Source organism: Megalops cyprinoides, chromosome 6 (assembly GCF_013368585.1).
Source record: "Megalops cyprinoides isolate fMegCyp1 chromosome 6, fMegCyp1.pri, whole genome shotgun sequence".
In the NCBI taxonomy this organism is placed as follows: Eukaryota; Metazoa; Chordata; class Actinopteri; order Elopiformes; family Megalopidae; genus Megalops; species Megalops cyprinoides.
Genome location: NC_050588.1, coordinates 5,522,501 through 5,545,104, shown reverse-complemented (window position 1 = coordinate 5,545,104; position 22,604 = coordinate 5,522,501). Strand labels below are relative to the sequence as shown.

General features: G+C 42.6%; 1 protein-coding gene across 1 annotated transcript in view; it reads left to right on the top strand.

Moving 5' to 3' along the window:
* The window catches only part of LOC118778894 (NACHT, LRR and PYD domains-containing protein 12-like), a 49,759-nt gene that overhangs the window by 26,783 nt on the left and 372 nt on the right, over positions 1-22,604 (top strand). The window contains exons 13-21 of the mRNA XM_036530678.1: positions 133-306; positions 2,586-2,759; positions 3,899-4,072; positions 6,337-6,510; positions 7,160-7,333; positions 15,021-15,194; positions 15,285-15,458; positions 15,578-15,624; positions 22,372-22,604. The exon at positions 22,372-22,604 is cut by the window's right edge and continues 372 nt beyond it. Coding sequence (XP_036386571.1) covers positions 133-306; positions 2,586-2,759; positions 3,899-4,072; positions 6,337-6,510; positions 7,160-7,333; positions 15,021-15,194; positions 15,285-15,458; positions 15,578-15,624; positions 22,372-22,604 — 1,498 coding nt within the window. The remainder of the gene's footprint in view (positions 1-132; positions 307-2,585; positions 2,760-3,898; positions 4,073-6,336; positions 6,511-7,159; positions 7,334-15,020; positions 15,195-15,284; positions 15,459-15,577; positions 15,625-22,371) is intronic.

Below are 22,604 nucleotides of genomic sequence, written 5' to 3'. Positions count from 1 at the left end.
GAACTAACGCTGTACAGCTATCAGACTGTCGCCCTTATTATAATCACTGTCAGTTTATCACTGAACAGCATCAGTATTACATTTCAGATTTTACGTGTTTCTTGTTTAATGTCTCTGAACTCTTCTCTGCAGACTGGACAGCTGTAACCTGACAGAGACGTCATGTGACACTGTGGCCTCCGCTCTCCAGTCAGTCCCCTCACACCTGATAGAGTTAGACCTGAGCTACAATGAGCTGGGAGATTCAGGAGTGAAGCGGCTCTGTGCTGGACTGAAGAATCCAAACTGTAAACTACAGAGACTGAGGTGAGTAGTGCTGTGTAATACATCTATGGCTGCCCCCTGAAAGTCGACGAGTCGAATCATCTGTCGGAGACCCGTCAGTCGACTGAGATTCTTCAATTTCAAGATTCTTCATAGTTTATATGAAAAAAACCAAGGATAAACCAAAATAATTTTGATCTTTAATTTTGACGGCTACAAACATGCAAACAGAAGATCAATATGAAAATGATACATGATTGTTAATCCTTGTGGTGATGGATAACATAGCACTGATCATTAGTCATGTCCAATAATAGTGCATTTGGTAGCCATACCCCCTTCAGCAGCTACACACTTCTGTGAGCACTTATGGACACATGACCAAAGCCCAGATTTCTTGAAGTGTTCACAGCTTAGCGTTTGGTTAGGGACAGAGCCTTAGCCAATGAGAGCGTATGGGCCAGATTAGAGCACAGCCTGAGTCTATGAAAAATGAGTTTCTGAGCTCCATCCTCCCTACTGATTTCATCCGTATGAAATGTATCTGACTGCCTGCATCAGCAGAGACCACTGAAGTGAACAAGAATATGTAGTGATTTCCATTTCTGTGGTGAACCAGACATTCTGTCCAAATGTGAAAGTGCTGCCAAATGATCAGCAGCCAGGAGTTTAGTACAGAGCAGCAGAACAGTACAGTTTCTTATTGGTGTTTCAGTTTCAACAGTTAGTAAAGGTGTTTGGGGAGATGGAGTATTTGTTAAAGATGTTTATAATAACCATTAAAAATAATAAAGCAATGGGGAAAGTGGCAATGCTGTAGTCCTTGTAGTAGACCAGGCGTGGAGCCGATGGCTCATTGCAGAGGGGGCGAGGACCTATAGTGGGCCCTTATATAGCCTATTATAGGCTGTATGGAGATGCAAGGGGAAACTTACAGAGACGGAAGGGCGGAACGGAGAGAAATGCAGATTACAGTGAGAATTTATTTAAGTTGCATTTGTTATTTATACATTATTTCATTTAGTACAAGTAATAGTACTATTATTTTGAAAGCTCAGCTCAAAGTTACGCTCAAATTCTGTTGGGCTGCTCTCACATGAGTAAGACTCTTAGGCAACACCGACAAGCAAGCAGGAAGCACGGACATCGTATATGTGCCGGTGAAAGGTTTATGCTGGTCACAACAGACTTTAATAAGATGTGAACATTTATAAGGAAGACTCGAACACTATTGCCTTTTCATAGCATGCAGCCAATGAGGTATTTTGTTTAGTTTGTCTGTATTTTACTTTGGTAAAATGTTATTCCACATGCTGTGCACGCTGTTGTTTTATGTTAAGCTAACATGCTCTCTATATTTTCTCGTCAATACTGTGTGTTTAGTTTTCACAGTGGATTTGGAGAGAAGCCTTCAAATAAACCAGTAGCAAGAAAGCTGCTTGTGTCTGCCTGTACTTCGAGGGAATTATACGCACAGAGAGATAGAGAGAGAGAGAGAGCGAGAGAGAGAGAGAGAGAGAGAGGTTTACATCGGTAATGATGATGTCACATCACCACTTGATTTTAAACTGATTTCAGAAACGCTCTGATCCGGACTTTTTTCACATTTTTATTGTTACGAAAAACAGCCAGTGAAGCAGAAATACAGCAGACAGGCTGGCACGACACTGGCAGCCAAATGGACTCAGAGCGGCGGGGGCCCTATTAAGGGGGTACTAAGGGGGTGGAATCAATGACAATACAAACAGGCCACAGTGCCTCCGCTGGTGCTGTTTGCTGCATAAGACGAGAACCCCTTGGCAGTAGTGGGGGCTCGTCTCTACTCTGCAGAAGACACAGACGTGGTCTGACTTTTTATTTCTTGCCGCAAACAAGACACACAAACAAACTTTATTCAAAATATTCAACTAAACAACAAAAATGCATGTTCAATCAGGCAGATGGGCCCCTTTTTAACTGGAAGAACCGTGGGCAGCCGCACCCTCTGCCCCCCCCCCCCGCGCTCTGCTACAGTAGCTGACATAGAGGAAAGGGTAAGATACAAACCCAGAACATGATTTATTCTGGATGTGAGCTAGTGAGGCAGGTGTGGCCTCTAAGTAACACTCACAGTGACTACAGGTGGCGCTGCAGAGCTCTGTGTGTAGGGTGTTATTTCATTTAATAGTGGGAAGGAAATAATTGGGTCAGAACTAAAGCTGTACAGCTATCAGACTTTAGCCGTTATTATAATCACTGTCAGTTTATCGCTGAACAGCATCAGTATTACATTTCAGATTTTACATGTTTCCTATTAAATGTCTCTGAACTCTTCTCTGCAGACTGGACAGCTGTAACCTGACAGAGACGTCATGTGACACTGTGGCCTCCGCTCTCCAGTCAGTCCCCTCACACCTGATAGAGTTAGACCTGAGCTACAATAAGCTGGGAGATTCAGGAGTGAAGCGACTCTGTGCTGGACTGAAGAGTCCAAACTGTAAACTACAGAGACTGAGGTGAGTAGTGCTGTGTGATACATCACTTTTAGTGAATAGAGTTGAGTGATTATGGCTCTATACAGAGTTACAGTGAAATGTTAAAAAGCTCCTTCTCTGTCAGTTTACTCCCCTCTCCTCCAGCCTGCCTTCTTTTTCCACCTGAATCCCATCCCTCTGTTCTTACTTATCTTTCACAGCAAAGCAGGAGAACATCATTCTCAGGTGAAGTTCAGGGTTGCCAAGTGACTGGCTTTTGATCTTAATATTCAGTTCTCTTGGAATTGGTAGTTTCTGACTGAAGGTACCAAGCAGATGCCTGATATGTGGTCAGAACGATTGCCCTGCTGTTTTAGTCATACTAGTTTTTACAGTAAAATGTTGAGGTAAGTCCCACCTTGCAATCTTGATTCATCTCTATTATTCACTCCCTGCTATGAAGTCTGTACTGTAATCCACACTATTTCCCCACTCTCTCTCACACATTGACCTCCCACCTGTTTGGCAAACCTGCCATCCCAGTCATGCAGGACAGTAGCAGTCAGCTCTGTGTTCACTCTGAATAGGATCTTCATCAGATGTGCAGCAAACTGTCTGGTCTCCTGACAGTAAAGTGATTCCTGTTTTGGAACTGAAAGGATATGAATAGTATCTGCATCCTGTTACAATTTGAGCAAGCTTGTGTGGTGGACTGCAGTTTGTTCTCAAGCAGCACAATGATCTGTGCAAATACAAACTCAAATAAAACTGTCTTTCAAAATACTTTTTTAAAAATTTTGACAGCTACAAACATGCCAAACAGAAGATCAATATGAAAATGATCCATGATTGCAAATGCTGGTTGTGATAGATAAAGTATCACTGATCAATACGTACAATACAAACCCAGATCATGATTTGTTCTGGAAGTGAACTAGTGAGGCAGGCGTAGCCTCTATAAAACACTCACAGTGACCACAGGTGGCGCTGCAGAGATCTGTTTGTAGGGTGTTATTTCATTTTATAGTGGGAAGGAAAAAAGTGGATCAGAACTAAAGCTGTACCGCTATCAGACTGTCGCCCTTATTATAATCACTGTCTGTTTATCACTGAACAGCATCAGTATTACATTTCATATTTTACGTATTTCCTGTTAAATGTCTCTGAACTCTTCTCTGCAGACTGGACAGCTGTAACCTGACAGAGACGTCATGTGACACTGTGGTCTCCACTCTCCAATCGGTCCCCTCACACCTGATAGAGTTAGACCTGAGCTACAATAAGCTGGGAGATTCAGGAGTGAAGCGGCTCTGTGCTGGACTGAAGAGTCCAAACTGTAAACTACAGAGACTGAGGTGAGTAGTGCTGTGTAATACATCTATGGCTGCCCCCTGAAAGTCGACGAGTCGAATCATCTGTCGGAGACCCGTCAGTCGACTGAGATTCTTCAATTTCAAGATTCTTCATAGTTTATATGAAAAAAACCAAGGATAAACCAAAATAATTTTGATCTTTAATTTTGACGGCTACAAACATGCAAACAGAAGATCAATATGAAAATGATACATGATTGTTAATCCTTGTGGTGATGGATAACATAGCACTGATCATTAGTCATGTCCAATAATAGTGCATTTGGTAGCCATACCCCCTTCAGCAGCTACACACTTCTGTGAGCACTTATGGACACATGACCAAAGCCCAGATTTCTTGAAGTGTTCACAGCTTAGCGTTTGGTTAGGGACAGAGCCTTAGCCAATGAGAGCATATGGGCCAGATTAGAGCACAGCCTGAGTCTATGAAAAATGAGTTTCTGAGCTCCATCCTCCCTACTGATTTCATCCAGTATGAAATGTATCTGACTGCCTGCATCAGCAGAGACCACTGAAGTGAACGAGAATATGTAGTGATTTCCATTTCTGTGGTGAACCAGACATTCTGTCCAAATGTGAAAGTACTGCCAAATGATCAGCAGCCCGGAGTTTAGTACAGAACAGCAGAACAGTACAGTCTCTTATTGGTGTTTCAGCTTCAACAGTTAGTAAAGGTGTTTGGGGAGGTGGAGTATTTGTTAAAGATGTTTATAATAACTATTATAAATAATAAAGCAATGGGGAAAGTGGCAATGCTGTAGTCCTTGTAGTAGACCAGGCGCGGAGCCGATGGCTCATTGCAGAGGGGGCGAGGACCTATAGTGGGCCCTTTTACAGCCTATTATAGGCTGTATGGAGATGCAAGAGGAAACTTAAGGAGACGGAAGGGTGGAACGGAGAGAAATGCAGATTACAATGAGAATTTATTTAAGTTGAAATTTGTTATTTATACATTATTTCATGTAGTACAAGTAATAGTACTATTATTTTGAAGGCTCAGCTCAAAGTTACGCTCAAATTCTGTTGGGCTGCTCTCACATGAGTAAGACTCTTAGGCAACAACGACAAGCAAGCCGCAAGCACGGACATCGTATTGCGCCGGTGAAAGGTTTATGCTGGTCACAGCAGACTTTAATAGGATGTGAACATTTATAAGGAAGACTCGAACAAAATTCCCTTTTCGTAGCATGCAGCCAATGAGGTATTTTGTTTTGTTTGTCTGTATTTTACTTTGGTAAAATGTTATTCCACATGCTGTGCACGCTGTTGTTTTATGTTAAGCTAACATGCTCTCTATATTTTCTCATCAATACTGTGTGTTTAGTTTTCACAGTGGATTTGGAGAGAAGCCCTTCAAATAAACCAGTAGCAAGAAAGCTGCTTGTGTCTGCCTGTACTTCAAGGGAATTATATGTACGGAGAGATAGAGAGAGAGAGAGAGAGAGAGAGGTTTACATCGGTAATGATGATGTCACATCACCACTTGATTTTAAACTGATTTCAGAAACGCTCTGATCCGGACTTTTTTTTCACATTTTTATTGTTACGAAAAACAGCCAGTGAAGCAGAAATACAGCAGACAGGCTGGCACGACACTGGCAGCCAAATGGACTCAGAGCGGCGGGGGCCCTATTAAGGGGGTACTAAGGGGGTGGAATCAATGACAATACAAACAGGCCACAGTGCCTCCGCTGGTGCTGTTTGCTGCATGAGACGAGAACCCCTTGGCAGTGGTGGGGGCTCGTCTCTACTCTGCAGAAGACACAGACGTGGTCTGACTTTTTATTTCTTGCCGCAAACAAGACACACAAACAAACTTTATTCAAAATATTCAACTAAACAACAAAAATGCATGTTCAGTCAAGCAGATGGGCCCCTTTTTAACTGGAAGAACCGTGGGCAGCCGCACCCTCTGCCCCCCCCGCTCGCTCTGCTAGCATAGTACACATAGAGGTAGGGGTAAGATACAAACTCAGAACATGATTTATTCTGGAAGTGAGCTAGTGAGGCAGGTGTGGCCTCTAAGTAATACTCACAGTGACCACAGGTGGCGCTGCAGAGATCTGTTTGTAGGGTGTTATTTCATTTCACAGTGGGATGGAAAAAAGTGGATCAGAACTAAAGCTGTACCGCTATCAGACTGTCTCCCTCATTATAATCAGTCTCATTTTATCACTGAACAGCATCAGTATTACATTTCAGATTTAACATGTTTCCTCTTAATGTCTCTGAACTCTTCTCTGCAGACTGGACAGCTGTAACCTGACAGAGACGTCATGTGACACTGTGGCCTCCGCTCTCCAGTCAGTCCCCTCACACCTGATAGAATTAGACCTGAGCTACAATAAGCTGGGAGATTCAGGAGTGGAGCGGCTCTGTGCTGGACTGAAGAGTCCAAAGTGTAAACTACAGAGACTGAGGTGAGTAGTGCTGTGTAATACATCACTTTTAGTGAATAGAGTTGAGTGATTATGGCTCTATACAGAGTTACAGTGAAATGTTAAAAAAGCTCCTTCTCTGTCAGTTTACTCCCCTCTCCCCCAGCCTGCCTTCTTTTTCCACCTGAATCCCATCCCTCTGTTCTTACTTATCTATCACAGCAAAGCAGGATAGCATCCCTTTCAGATTAGGTTTAGGGTTGCCAAGTGACTGGCTTTTGACCTTACTGTTCAGTTTTATTGGAATCTGTAGTTTCTGACTGAAGGTACCAAGCAGATGCCTGACATGTGGTCACCATGATTGACCAGCTGTTTTAGTCATACTAATTTTTACAGTAAAATGTTGAGGTAAGTCCCACATTGCAGTCTTGATTCATCTCCATGATTCACTCCCTGCTATGAATTCTGTACTGTAATCAACACTATATACCCACTCTCTTTCACACATTGTTTGTAGGGTGTTATTTCATTTTATAGTGAGAAGGAAAAAAGTGGATCAGAACTAAAGCTGTACCGCTATCAGGCTGTCACCCTTATTATAGTCACTCTCAATTTATCACTGAACAACATCAGTATTACATTTCAGATTTTACATATTTTCTATTAAATGTCTCTGAACTCTTCTCTGCAGACTGGACAGCTGTAACCTGACAGAGACGTCATGTGACACTGTGGCCTCCGCTCTCCAGTCAGTCCCCTCACACCTGATAGAGTTAGACCTGAGCTATAATAAGATGGGAGATTCAGGAGTGGAGCGGCTCTGTGCTGGACTGAAGAGTCCAAACTGTAAACTACAGAGACTGAGGTGAGTAGTGCTGTGTAATACATCACTTTTAGCGATTAGAGTTCAGTGATTATGGCTCTATACAGAGTTACAGTGAAATGTTAAAAAGCTCCTTCTTCATCCACCTTAATCCCATCCCTCTGTTCTTACTTATCTATCCTGTGACCTGTCATACTGCAGTTATTGACAAATAATTAGCTCCCTGTTCGTAGAAACACAACCACCATAATACTAAAAATGCCAATGAAACAGGAACTTTAACTTGATATTCTCTCCAACTTGATGCCAGACTTTAGAGTTTATCATCACTCTCACTTCATCATGGAACAGCATCAGTATTACATTCTTGACATTATTCTGCATGTTTTTATTTTAAATATTTTAATATTTTATATTAAGTGTCCATGAACTCCTTTCTGATCCCTGATCAATGCATGGTTATTTGTGGGGGGGGGGCAAGGCTAGCGAGCTTGCTTGTATATATGTTGTAAGGTATCTAGCAGTATAGCAGAATGATGTTGTGACTGGTAGCAACAAGCTGTGCATGTACAGCTACCTTGCTTAGTTAGTTACCTTCCTTTCCTAACACAGTCATCAAAAGCACATCACTACATACAGCAGTCATCAAAAACACATCACAAAGGCCAAATACAGCAATCACTATACACATAATTACAATGTCAATAAAAATAATGAAAATAACAACAGGGGAGATTCCAACCTTGCTCTCACAAAAAATACATGACTATAAAGAATAGATGACATTTCATAAATGAACTAGTCAGATCACATAGTTCATTATAGATGTTTGCATACCTGCAGCTTCACATACATCTGTTCATAACGTCTATACCAACGGGAGTAAAATATTTCCAGGATCTATCAGTTCCACACTTGGGGGAGTCCATATATGCACCCCAATGGGAGCAGCTGGAACTCACCAGAGAGAGTGTGCTGAGAGTCCATAAGAACAGACTGTGCCTTTTGAGTAATTCACACCTTGAAGAGGTGTGAGAGGTCATTAAGGTCCACTGGCTCTCCTGGCTCCCTGTAGCTGCCCGCATCAAGTTCAAGGCCTTGATGCTTGTTTTTAGAACATCCAGCAAAACTGCATCTACTTACCTGAGTTCACTACTACAAGCCTATGTTCCCCCCTGACCACTACGCTCTGCTACTGAACGGCGTCTGGTGGTCCCGTCACATCGTGGCACAAAATCACTGTCTAGAACTTTCTCCGCCATTTTCTCCCGATGGTGGGGTGAACTCCTACACTTCCTCCATTCTGCCGAGTCCCTCACTATCTTCAAGAAGCATCTGAAGACATGCACTCAATCTCTACCAGCTAGCTTTGACCTTGTCAAGCCAACTATTAAAACTTGGTCATGCAGTGCTTCTAATACTGTTGACTCCTTGTATGGATAAAAACCAGAATAAGGGTCAGGGTTAGGGTTAGGGTTAGCGTGTGTTGTACTCTGCCTAACTTGTAAGTTGCTTTGGATAAAAGCTGAATGAATAAATTTAAGTGTAAATGTAAGGTTAGTAGCAATCCTCTTCTAGCTTTACTAAAGTCCCTATTCCGATGCTGTTCTTTAAGCTGAGATTCCTGAAGCAGCACGTCATTGAAAACTGGTTCAGTATCATTTACTTTTACATTTACATTTATTTATTTAGCAGACGCTTTTATCCAAAGCGACGTACTAAAGTGCATACAGTAAGTATAGTGACAGAACTTCAGAGGAATCAGAGGAATAAAAGAATGTAATCAGAGACTTATCTATTATAAACCCTAAATCTTCCTCAAAAAGAACAGTGGTTGCTGACTCTTTTTACATAGAGTGTCCATATTGGTCTTGCAATATATGTGTGTGGTGTGTGTCGAGTATATAAGTTATATATGTATATTAAAAGCTGTTATTGCAGCAAAAGGTTTCTCTTGGAAATATTAATATGTGGGGTTGAATAAACACAAGGCTCCTTTTCCACATGTAAGATGAGTATTTTTGAGATTTCTTCACAAGCGCTTTCCCAAAATTTTGAGATGGTAGTGCATTCCCATATGCAATGTATAAATGATCCAACCAGAGCCTTACATTTAGGACATGTGGGAGATGCTCCACCAAACATACTTTAATGCTCTCTGTCTTACCCTTAAGTGAGTGTATGATTACATAGATGTAGATAGAGTTAGATAGAGTTAGGTGTTGCCTTCATCAGAGAGGAGTTTCTAATTTTGCTGATAGAAGGTTGATAGGGGGGGAGGGGTTTAGAGGTATATCAGTGTCTCAGGCTTGCTTTAATTTTCAGAAGGTTTTTTTAAAAAATGCAAAAGGGCCAAAGGTTTCAACCTAAAGGATTTTAATGGTAGACCACATTTGCAGGGTATTAAAATCATAGGATTCTCTCTTATTGAACCTGATAACTTATAAGAGCAAATACATGATTGGGACACACATTTCAGCCTCAGTATTTATCCATACAGAGTCTGTCATATGAACCCATTCATGAATAATCTTAGCTTGTGCAGACCACATGTAATATTTAGTCTCCATGTTCCAGGGCAGTTGAAGTGTGTGTAGCTTAAACAGATTTAGAAATATCCATATTTAGATCTGTAATGACCAGTCTGCTAAGTGATAGATATGTCATTGGTAGTAGATACAGTAGGGTAATTTGGGACCCTCCCACCTGTCCATCTTATATTTAAGATGTTCTATTCTGGGCGTTACGTTAGCCTTATATGGTTGGGAAAGAGTGGGAGTGACCCTGACTCCCAAACACACAGAACCGTCTGGATCCCATGCAAAGAGACGTATATAGGGTGGCTGGAGGCCTGAGTAGTCTCCTATAGACATATCCTGATATAATACCAAATTCATTTACAGTATTTTATATGGGGTATGAATAGTCTCCTATAGGCATAGCTTGTGACTTATAATTAACTTTATATCCTGATATAATATCAAGTCAGGAATAAATCCACCTGGACTCAGGCTGTGTCAGCTCTCTCCACACACACACACACACACACACACACACACACACACACACTCACACTCACACATACACACACATATACACACACGGGCACACACACACATACATACACACACACACACGGCCATTGATATTATGCTGCCATAACTTTGATGTCCAGCTTGTATGGTTCTAAATGGAAACATGCAGTGAAATTAGAATGTAGTAAATTATAGATAATGGAATCTAAAGAGTTAAATTACTACAGTTAAACAAGTCCTAAGTATGACAGCTAAAATTATCAATCACGGTCAGTGGCATACATTTATAGCTACATGAGAATTCAATTGGTAAAGAAGTGAATAAAGGCACCAAATAATTAAAGCTGACTAAATGCAGTATGATAAATAGGAGTAATAGTTAATAATAACAGCTATAACAATAATAATACTAGTTACAATAGTGATCATACTGTGTATGTGTAAATAAACCTCAAGTCATCTCTCATGTAGTCAAACATCTCTTATGTCTCATACTCAGTGTCTGTGAGTCTTATAGTCTGCAAAGGGATCCATATTAGCCTGAGTACTATTTTATCTTTAACCACTAGATGGCAGCAGCACTCAATGGAAATGACATGGCCCTCTGCACTGATAACTGGTGCTGTTACTGGATGTGAGAATTCCTCTCAGATGGGGGACCAGCCTTGCAGTCTCTGAATCGCTCGTATTAATTAAATGATGTAATAAAGAAATAGGGGGAAAACTTGTTAGCTGAAATCTTCTTGATTGCATTCTTAAAGGGGGATCTCCTGGGGTGGGGAGGAGCTTGAGACTGGTCTGGGCAGGATGTCTCAGTCGTACATTTGGGGGTAACCAGTGTCCCCTCCACATGCTGAGTCGGTGGTGTTGTCTCCAGGACCCATCCTCTCTAACCACCCGTATGCAAGTCGTTTCCAGTGTCTGGATTCCTATGATCCTCCCAGAACCCTGGGGCAGATCCAGTGCTTCTCCTTACCAGCATTTGAGATGTTGGCTCAGTTACAGGAGTCAGTGACAAGTGACAGGCAGCTGTCATGTTGCAGCAGGATGAAGGATTCCTGTTGGGGACCCCGTTAGAGCCAGAAACATTTAGTGCTCCAAAGTCTGCACCATTCGGGCGACTGGTCCAATAATGTTACACGTTCTGCAGTGCAGGACAATCCAGTCAAGACCTTCAGGAGATGGTGGAAAGTCTTCCCCTTATTTGTGGTAAAAGCTGGGCCCAGAACTGGAGTGCTCTCTTTTCTACTGGAAGCAGTAAAGGGAATCTGCCCAGCTCAGCCCTGATGCATGATTGGTGGAGTTTCTGTGTAAATGGAGAATGTTTTTACAGAATTACACATGCAGTTTTTCGGCAGTGTTTCCGCAGGGTTTTTACCCCATGTGTTATAACGTTATTTTCAGCAGGTGCAATGCCATCAGTCACCACTAGGAGTCCCTGGAGGCCTGTACTGTAAGAGACGGATGTGTGTCTATGACACTGAGAAGGCCAAGCACTTCAGGAACGTCTAGCAGTCAGGCTCACCTTCACAGGGAATAAACTGCAACAAAATGAAGCACAGCTCTCCAGTGTTTCCTTGAAATGTACAAAAACACCCTTTATAATTTGAGTTTGACAGTGGGCCTCATACTTTACTGCCATATTGGAAAATCTAAACACTTTAGAAAAGGTTTAGCCAAATTTTGAAAGGGGTTAAATTTGTGAAGAACATGGATTTAACTATGTTGTAGGTTATACCTCCTCTACCACTTTGCATTTACATTTTGAGGAGTAACTGTGGTCTACAGTACGATGGTTTGATAAAAAGGCAATTTAACTCTTACTGATGGCATTTGGTTTGATGATGAATGACAGTATTCTTGTATTTGTATGACTGCAAAAAAGGGTTCCCAGTTTACTATTTACACAAATTCCACTGTGATTACCAGGGTTTCGTTTGTCTCCACCTTTGAAATTTGGGGTGATTAGACCAAGATCCCAGTGAAGCATTTCCAGGAGCAGGTTGAACAGCTTAAAGATCTCCTCCTGTAGGTCAGGGTATCTCTGTGCTGATACCTCACATCAGTGGTTCTGTTCAGAGACTGCTCTTTGCTGTATAAGCTGCTGGCCTCAGATCAGTGGTTCTGTTCAGAGACTGCTCTGTGCTGTACAGGCTGCTGGCCTCAGATCAGTGGTACTGTTCAGAGACTGCTCTGTGGTGTTTAGTGGTACAGGAGGCTCCTTAGTCATGTTTAACTGAATGAAAGACAGTCTTTGGAAAGGAAAATAAAAAGCTTTATTCAGCCTGTAGGGAAATCTGTGTTGAGTCTATGTGTAAGAGAAGGGATATGCAGATGTATCATGAGTATTTCATGTGTGTAACTGTTGTAGATCATACATATCTCCTCTCTCCAAACAGGTTTTTTCCATGTGTCACGGAAGACTGCGTACATGCATGCATAAATATGTTTATGTAAACGTGTTAGACAGCCATGTATTGTGTATGTGTGTGTGTGTGTGTCTTTCAGGGCAGGCATTTCTGTAGGCAGGCGTATTAATTAGAGATAAATGCACATGCTGTAAGAGTGAAACAGCAGATGCAATGGGGTATTTGTGGATAAAGCCTCCATCATTATTTTGAAAGGTTTTACTGTCACTCTTTTTTTTTTATTTTCTCCCCAATTTGGAATGGCCAAATCCCCAATTTTTTTTTTTGGAATGCCCAATTTGACATCGATGTTCGGTCCCATTGCACAACCCCAACTGCCAATCCGGGAGAGCGTGGACAAGCATGTGCCCTCCTCCGAGACATGTGATGTCAGCCGCTGCTTCCTTTTTTTAAAATTTTTTTAAAAATATTACATGTACACAATACAATATTACAAGACATGAAATGACAGCAAAAGAGCAAACATAAGTCAAACAAACAACAATAACCACATCAAAAGTACATAAAAAAATTAAGAAACATCCAAGACAAAACAAGAGTATTACAAAAGGGTAGAACAGACAAAATGTTTAAATATATTACCAATTCCATCCTTCAGCCTCTCTAACTTTATCCCATCTTTTGGCATAAGCTAAAGCTCCTGTTTCATGTGCCATAAGACACTCGGTTCTACAATAATAGTTGACAAAGTTCTTGAATCTCTCAATTCTTAGAGTCTCCACTGATGTCAACCCAAAAATAAATACTTTTCCCAGCAATATAATTATGTTGTGTATTGTGTGAGAGTGTTTTGATATATCGCCCAGTATCACTGTAAACAGGTTTAATTGAAAACAAACATTCTGCATTGATAACCATTCCTGAACCCTTTTCCAAAATAAGGCCACAATCGGACGATACCAAAACAAATGCTCTACAGATTCCACCTCTTCTTGGCAGAATCGGCATACGGGGGATGGGTCAATTCCCCAGATATTTAACATCTTTTTCGTTGCCAGGAACTTATATATTAGTTTGTATTGGAAATATCTTATTTTTGAATCTAGTGTTGTTTTATAAAGGATATTGAAGATCTGATTCCATGGGATTGGTGTATCTAACATTTTTTCCCAGCTATCTAAAATCTTGTATGGTATGGCAACTGAGTTATTTGTTCTTAAGTAAAATTTGTAGATATCTTTATTTGTCTTTGTTTTTTTAGCCAACTGGCCATTTTCATATGTGGCCTACAGACTAACTGGTATCTAGTACCATTTCTAATTTTCCTTTTCCACATTTGTGGCAAAGATCCGATAAGTTGATTGTATTGCTGTAAAGTGCAAACAGTTCCATAAATATGAATTAGCTGTGTATATGACATGAGTTTACCTTCTTCATCAACTATATCCTTTATAAAAGTTATGCCTTTGTCAAACATTTGTTTCCAAAAAATCATCGTGCTATCCATCATAATGTGGGAGTTCAGCCAGATAATTTGTTGTAAGACTTGTGCTGTATTTTCTGGCGGATGAAATTGGTATTGTAGTAGAGCTTGGTAGAGCTTCTTTCAAAAAAGTGGAGACATTAGAGAATATGTAATTAATTACTGAATAATGCATAGGCTTGACTTGTAGGAATGGAAAAAGACCTTTTTTAAACACAGCCGCTGCTTCTTCTTTTCGGACTGCGGTCCACAAGCTAAGCTAGCACAGAGATGAGTCGGAGGAAGACATTTCATATGCAGCTTTGGCACGTGGACCACAGGCGCCCGATCGACCAGCAGGGGTCGCTGTTGCTAATGGGACCGAAGCCCCTGCCGACGTACCCACCCCTATCCCTGACGGAATGAAGCCAATGTGTTCCATCTGTGAGCTCCCGGTCACTGTCGGCTAGTGACACGACTGGGATCAAACCTGGGCGGTAGCATTCAGTCTACACTCGGAACAAATGCTTTTACTGACTGAGCCACTCGGGAGCTCACTGTCACTCATTTTTATCAGTGAGGGGTCATTCATTGTTGATAAGTTCTAAGTGGGATATCATTCTCTCAAAATCCTCAGGAAATGCAAAACTGATTAAAATATTGATTAAGAATAAATAGGACAGCTTTGGTGTGCACGTTTATATAATGAGCGGAGATCTTGTCACTTTCTCTTCACAGTTTGAGAGAGAGTCATCTCACAGAGGTGTGCGTGTGTGTGTGTGTGTGTGTGTGTGTGTGTGTGGGTGTGTGCGTGGGTGTGTGTTTATCTAGTGAGCGGAGATCTTGTCTCCTTCTCTCCACAGTTTCAGAGAGAGTAATCTCACTGACAGCTGCTGTGATGATTTGGCCTCAGTCCTGCGTTCATCCCACTCAGAGCTGAGAGATCTGGAGCTCAGGGATAATGATCTGCAGGATTCAGGAGTGAGAGCGCTCTCTGCTGGACTGGGGGACCCACACTGTAAACTGCAGAGACTAGGGTGAGGAACACTGTACTGCTGATGTGTCTGATCCTTGCAGTTTGTTCAGAGCTGGGAGAGTGAAGAACTGTGGTCTCCTTCTCTCTGCAGGCTGTCAGGCTGTCGAATCACAGAGACAGGCTGTGCTTGTGTGGCTTCAGCTCTGCGTTCAAACCCCTCACACCTGAGAGAGCTGGATCTGAGCTACAATCACCCAGGGGACTCGGGAGTGAGAGCGCTCTCTGCTGGACTGGAGGACCCCAGCTGTAAACTGGAGACACTGCTGTAAGTACAGAGAACAGCAGGGGTGTGAGAGTGTGTGGAGCTGTCCCATTGTCACAGGGCTCTGAGTTGACAGGCCGTGTGTCTCTCAGTCACTTTGTGTTGCTGTTCTTTTCCTACAGAGTGGACCATGGAGGAGAGAACAGGAACAAACCAGGACTGCGTAAATGTAAGTGTGTCTGCACTGAAGAAGCTTCAGTCACACAGATGGAAGACATGTCAGAGATAGAGAGAGGAGAGAGGGATGGAGGACAGAGAGGAGAAAAGATGTTCCTCAGTTTCTTCTCCTCTGTCTCTCCTTCTTATCCAAATGACTCTTTTGTCTACCTGTCTTCTGTCTCTCTGTCTCTCTGTCTCTCTCTCTCACATGACCACAGAGACACGCAAAAAGACAGACACACAGAGGCAGACAGTAATACTTTGACAGTCACACACACACATCTCTGTACCTACACAGAGACACACAGACATACTGTACTGTACTATATACCTCATACTACATTGTTTGTGATACAGTGGAAGAGTTTGTGTGTGTGTGTGTGTGTGTGTGTGCGCATGTGTGTGACAGAGAGAAATGACACAGTGGATGAGCTGTGTGCATGTGTATATGTGTGTGTGTGTAAGAGAAAGTGTGTGTTTCTGTGGCAAAATGGAAGATGTGTGTTTTTGTTTTGTGTTTGTGTGTCTGTGTGTTAGAGAGAGAAAGAAGGTGAACGCATGTGTTTGTGATACAGTGGATGGGGTTCTTTGTGTGTGTATGTGTGTGTGTGTGTGTGTGTGTGTGTGTGTGTGTGTGTGTGTGAACGTGAGTGTGAATGTGTGTGTCACATCCCTGTCTAGGGCCAGGAAAAGACAGAAAGAGAAAGTGAGAGAGAGGGAGAGAGAAAAGTGTGTGTGTGTGTGTGTGTGTGTGTGTGTGTGTGTGTGTATGTGTGTGTGTGTGTGTGTGTGTGTGCGTGAGTGTGTGTGTCACATCGCTGTCTAGGTCCAGGGAAGTAACCAAAGAGGAAAAAATACAATGCGACAGTGAAATAATTTATTATAATTAATTATTTTAGTAGGAAAAAAAATAAAAGCCAAGAAAGTAACTTCCGAGGATGTAAACAGTTTGCAGGTCGATAATAGAAAACAGTCTCCTGTACACCAGCTCCCCAAACAGTCTCCTGTACAGCTCCCCAAACAGTCTCCTGTACACCAGCTCCCCAAACAGTCTGCTGTACAGCTCACCAAACAGTCTCCTGTACAGCTCCCCAAACAGTCTCCTGTACAGCTCCCCAAACAGTCTGCTGTACAGCTCACCAAACAGTCTCCTGTACAGCTCCCCAAACAGTCTCCTGTACAGCTCCCCAAACAGTCTCCTGTACAGCTCCCCAAACTTGCTCCTGGGCCCCCCCTGCTCCGCACGTTTTCCATCTTTTCCTGCTCTACCGACCCGACTGAATTCATCAGTGGCACTTTTGATTATTTGAGCACACCTGATTTAATCAAGAGCATGTTAATCATTTCAATCAGGTGTGTTTGGAGCAAGGATAGATAGAAGATATGCAGGACAGGGGGCCTCCAGGAGTGGGATTGAGAAACACTGTTCTAGATAAGAAAACCAGTGGGTTATGATCAGTAAAGACCACCACGGGAAGCGCGGTAGAGCCAACATAAACCTGGAAGTATTGTAACGCCAATAAAAGGGCCAATGTCTCCTTCTCGATAGTACTGTAGTTCAGCTGATGTCTTAAGAGCTTTTTTGAGATGTAGCAGACAGGGTGGTGGATACCATTGCCATCCTCTTGTAAAAGAACAGCACCGGCGCCGGTTACGCTGGCATCCACTTTGAGTTTAAAAGGTTGCTGCAAATCAGGAGTCGAGAGAACAGGTTCACTACAAAGAAGTGCCTTGATGTTATCGAAGGCAGCCTGACAGTCAGCAGACCAAACAAAATCACAGTTGTTCCGTAGCAAGGTCGTAAGAGGCAGTACCACGTCCTAAAAATTCCTGTAAAAGCCACAGTAATAACCGGCCATTCCCAACAACCTGCGTACCTCTGTAGCCTCTTGGAGGTTATATGGTCATTCGAGAAAAATATGCACTGTATGTTTTTATAATATCATCACGTTAGACCTACTTAAACTAAAATGTTATGAAAAAGTGGCTATACTAAACTTATAGGCCTCATCGATATTCCGGTTGTGTCGTGACACCGCCCCCGCCGGCCAGTCCGGGAAAATATTGTCTATATGAAACCGGACCGTGGTGCAAAGAAGGTTGGTGACCGCTGCTGTAGGCAGCTGAAAACAGTAAGCAAAGTTTGCACGTGATCCGACCAGGTGGATGAATATATCACGATGTCATCTAAATAAGCCTCACAGTGTGGGACACCTGCTAGCACCTTATGCATGAGGCATTGGAACATGGCAGGTGCATTTCTCAAACCAAAAGCCATGGCTGTGTATTCCAGGAAGTCATCAGGGGTCACAAAGGCTGAAATCTCAGCAGCTCGGGGTGTTAAGGGCACTTGCCAGTAACCTTTGAGCAAGTTAAGCAAGTGTTTTTGTGTGTGTATTTGTATGACATAGTGGATGAGGTGTGTGTGTTTGTGTGTTTGAGAGGAAAAGTGTTTGTGTGTAACAGTGGAAGAGGTGTGTGTGTGTGTATGTGTGTGTGTGTGAGTGAGTGTTGAAAAGTATTTGTTTGTATGACACAGTGGATGTGGTGTGTGTATGTGAATCTGTACATGAGTGTGTGTGTGTGTGTAGGTGAGTGTGTGTGTGTGAAGGAGAAGGAAGAGGTGTGTGTGTGTGTTTTGGAGACAAAGTGTGTGTGTGTGTGTGTGCGTGTGTCTAAAAAGGAAAGTGTAGGTGTGTGTGTGTTTTGGTGAGAAAGTATGTGTCTGATACAGTGGATGGCGTGTTTTTGTGTGTGTGTGTGTGTGTGTCTGTGTGTTCGAGCAAGAAATTGTGTGCATGTCTGATATAGTGGACAAGAATTCTCCGCACTATGAGGAAGCGGGGGAGTGTGACGATACATGTGTTTTGTGCAATGTTTAAATAATACATGGACTCGGTTTAAATAGCATCGGTTTATTTCTTCAGCTAGCGAGATGTGTTCAGTCCTGCAAGAGGAAAGAAGACTGTTACCACTATGTATAGGATTGCTACAGCCATATATGTTTGGATTGTTTGTTTGTTGTTTGGGTTTGCTAAAACTTTAAGGTAGCGAACACAGGCGTTTGTTTCGGGTGCACACGAAAACAAGCGATCGGGTTTGCTTATTCAACAGACAGCAATTATGATTGTTACTTTAAAACAAATGTGATAATTGCAATTAAGTTTGAAATGACTCACCTGTGGGTTAGAGCTGCTACCGGGAACAGGCAAAAGGAGTGCGTACACGGATCATGGGAATTATATAGTATTATGGGTAGCGTAGTTCCCATGTGTTGAAACATGGAGGGGGGAGATACATTTTTTGTAAATTTTATGCAGCAATCTGTTTATTTGGAACAAAACATGTGGGTTTGTCAACGGAACGTGTGTATTTCATTGTGGGATGAATTGTTGTTATAACTTTGTCACTTTATTCCTGTAAATTGATTTTAATATTTTGACCCAGGTAATGGGTTAGTCCAGGGCAGGGCTCAGGCTATTTAAGCACCCAAGTTCTGTCATTTGGGGGAGAAGGCTGTAGGAGAGTATAAACTCTGTGAGCCTGTGAAGGAAGGAGGCACCTGGGAATAATTGCCCGGTGTTGTTTGTTTATTATTGTAAATAGTTATATCTTTTGTTTGTTGTGTAGCACAATTAAACGTCTTGTCTTCGTTCACCCCAATCTCTGTTGTCGTCACCTGTTTGCCGCTCGCCGTCCCGTCACGGTGCGTTTGTGAGAAAAAGTATGAATTTGTGTGATACAGTGGAAAATACGTGTGTGTGTGTGTGTGTCAGTTTGTGTGTGTATTTCTTGGGGGTGAGGTATGTGTTTGTGTGACGCAGTGGATGGTGTGTGTGTGTGTGTGTATGTGCATGTGTGTTTGTGAGAATAAATCTGTTTGTGTGATACAGTCGATGAGGAATGTGTGTGTGTTTGTGTGTGTGTGTGTGTGTGTGTGTGTGTGTGTGTGTGTGGTAGGGAAATTGGCTTGGTTTGAAACAGTGGATGATGTGCCTGTGTGTGTGTTTGTTTGTGTTTGCAGGTGTGTTTGTGAGAAAAAGTGTGTGAGTTTGTGTGATACAGTGGAAAGTGTATGTGTGTGTGTGTGTGTCTGTCTGTGTGTGTGTGTTGTGGGGGGTGAGGTGTGTGTTTGTGTGGCGCAGTGGATGAGGTGTGTGTTTGTGTGTGTGTATACGTGTGTGTGTGTGTGTGTGTGTGTGTGTGGTAGGGAAATTGGCTTGGTTTGACACAGTGGATGATGGCCGTGTGTGTTTCTGTGTTTGCTGGTGTGGTTGTGAGAAAAAGTGTGTGAGTTTGTCTGATACAGTGGACATTGTATGTGTTTGTGTGTCTTCTTGTTTGGGAGAGAAATTGTGTGTTTGTATAATGTAGTGGATCAGCTGTGTGTGTGTGTGTGAGTGGAAGAGACACAGAGAGAGTGTGTGTGCTTGTGTGTGTTTTTGTGTGATACACTGGATGAGGCACGTATGTGTGTCTGTGTGTGTGTGTGTGTGTGTATGTGTGGTATATAAAGTGGCTTGGTTTGACACAGTGGATGATGTGTGTGTGTGTGTGTATTTGTGTGTTTGCCGGTGTGTTTGTGAGAGATAGTGTTTGTGTGATACAGTTGATGAGGAATGTGTGTGTGTGTGTGTGTGTGTGTGTGTGTGTGTGTGTGTGCATGTGTGTGTGGTAGAGAAAGTGGTTTGGCTTGACTCAGTGGATGCTGTGTGTGTGTTTGTGTGTGTGTGTGGTATATAAGGTGTCTTGGTTTGACACAGTGGATAATGTGTGTGTGAGTGTGTATTTGTGAGATAAAGTGTTTGAGTGATATTGTTGATGAGGAATGTGTGTGTTTGTGTATGTGTTTGTGTGTTTGCAGGTGTGTTTGTGAGAAAAAGTGTGTGGGTTTGCATGATTCAGTGGATGAGGCGTACTCAGTGGATGCTGTGTGTGTGTGTTTGTGCATGTTTGTTTGTGTGTTTTTGTGTGTCTGTGTGTGTGTGGTAGATAAAGTGGCTTGGTTTGACACAGTGGATGGTGTGTGTGTGTGTGTGTGTTTGTTTGTGTGGTATAGAAAGTGGCTTGGTTTGACACAGTGGATGGTGTGTGTGTGTGTTTGTGTGTGGTAGTGAAAGTGGCTTGGTTTGACAGAGTGGATCATGTGTGTGTGTTTGTGTGTTTGCAGGTGTGTTTGTGAGAAAAAGTGTATGGGTTTGCATGATTCAGTGGATGAGGCGTATATGTGTGTGTGTGTTTGTGCATGTTTGTTTGTGTGTTTTTGTGTGTGTGTGTGTATGTGTGTTTGTGTGTGTGTGTGTGTGTGTGTGTCTGTTTGTGTGTGTGTTTGTGGGGGGGTGAGGTGTATGTTTGTGTGACGCAGTGTGTGTGTGTGTTTCTGAGTGAAAAGAGAGTGAAAGAGACACAGAGAGAGAGTGTGTGTGTGTGTGTGTGTTTGTGTGACACAGTGGATGATGTGTGTGTACGTCTGTGTGTGTGTGTTTGTGTTCATATGATACAATGAAGGCGTGTGTGTCTGTGTGTGTGTGTGTGTATGTTTGTGTGGTAGAGAAAGTGGCTTGGTTTGACACATTGGATGGTGTGTGTGTGTGTGCCTGTGCATGTGTGTGTGTGTCTGAAAAAGAAAGTGTAGGTGTGTGTGTGTTTTTTCTGATACAGTGGATGGGGTGTGATTTTCTTTGTGTGTGTGTGTGTGTGTGTGTAAGAGAGAGAGAGAGTGAGAGAGATACTGAAAGTGTATGTATATGTGATACAGTTGATGCCACATCACACATGTGTGTGTTTGCGTGTTTGAGAGTGTGTGATACAGTGGAAGAGGTGTGTGTGTGTGTCTGTGTGTTCGAGTAAGAAATTGTGTGCATGTCTGATGTAGTGGAAAAGGTGTGTGCGTGTTTGTGAGAAAAGTGTGAATCTTTATGATACAGTGGATAATATGTGTGTGTGTATGTTTGTGTGTGTGTGCGTGCCTACATGTGTGTTTGTGAGAGAAAGTGTTTGTGTGATACAGTCGATGAGGAATGTGTGTGTGTGTGTGTGTGTGTGTGTGTGTGCTTGCAGGTGTTTTTGTGAGAAAAAGTGTGTAAGTTTGTGTGATACAGTACAAAGTATATGTCTGTGTGTGTTTGTCAGTGTTTGTGTGTGGTTGGGAAAGTGGCTTGGTTTGACGCAGTGCATGGTGTGTGTGTGTGTGTGTGTGTGTGTGTGTGTGGTTGAGAAAGTGGCTTGGTTTGACGGAGTGCATGGTGTGTCTGTGTGAGTGTGCGTGTGTGTGTGGTAAGAGAAAGTGGTTTGTTTTAACTCAGTGGATGCTGTGTTTGTGTGTTTGTTTGTTTGCAGTTGTGTTTGTGAGAAAAATTGTGAGTTTGTGCGATACAGTGGAAAGTGTATGTGTGTGTTTGTGTGTGTGTGTGTGTGTTTGTGGGGGGGGTGTCTGTTTGCATGACGCAGTGCATGAGGAACTTGTGTGTGTGTGTGTTTGTGTGTGTGTATGTGTGTGTGTTTGCAGGTGTGTTTGTATGAAAAAGTGTGAGTTTGCATGATTCAGTGGATGAGGCGTGTGTGTGTGTGTGCCTGTGAGTTTTGTCAGTGCGTCCATTTCAACATTTCAAGTGTTTACAGATACACACATATTCACTCACACATGTAAATGACAACGAAACACACAAAACACACACTCCTATTTCTCTCACACACACATAATTACAGGAACATTAATAATACTAATTAATCTCATTAATGTCCCTCTTGTGTGCAGATGCCTGTCAGCTCACACTGGACCCCAACACAGCACACAGATCCCTGTCTCTGTCTGAGGGGGACAGGAAGGTGACAAACACGTGGAAGCAGCAGCAGCAGCAGCAGCAGCAGCCATATCCTGATCACCCAGACAGATTTGACTGCTGGTACCAGCTGCTGTGCAGAGAGGGTCTGTGTGGGACTCGCTGTTACTGGGAGGCTGAGTGCAGTGGCAGAGGGGAGGTTTATATA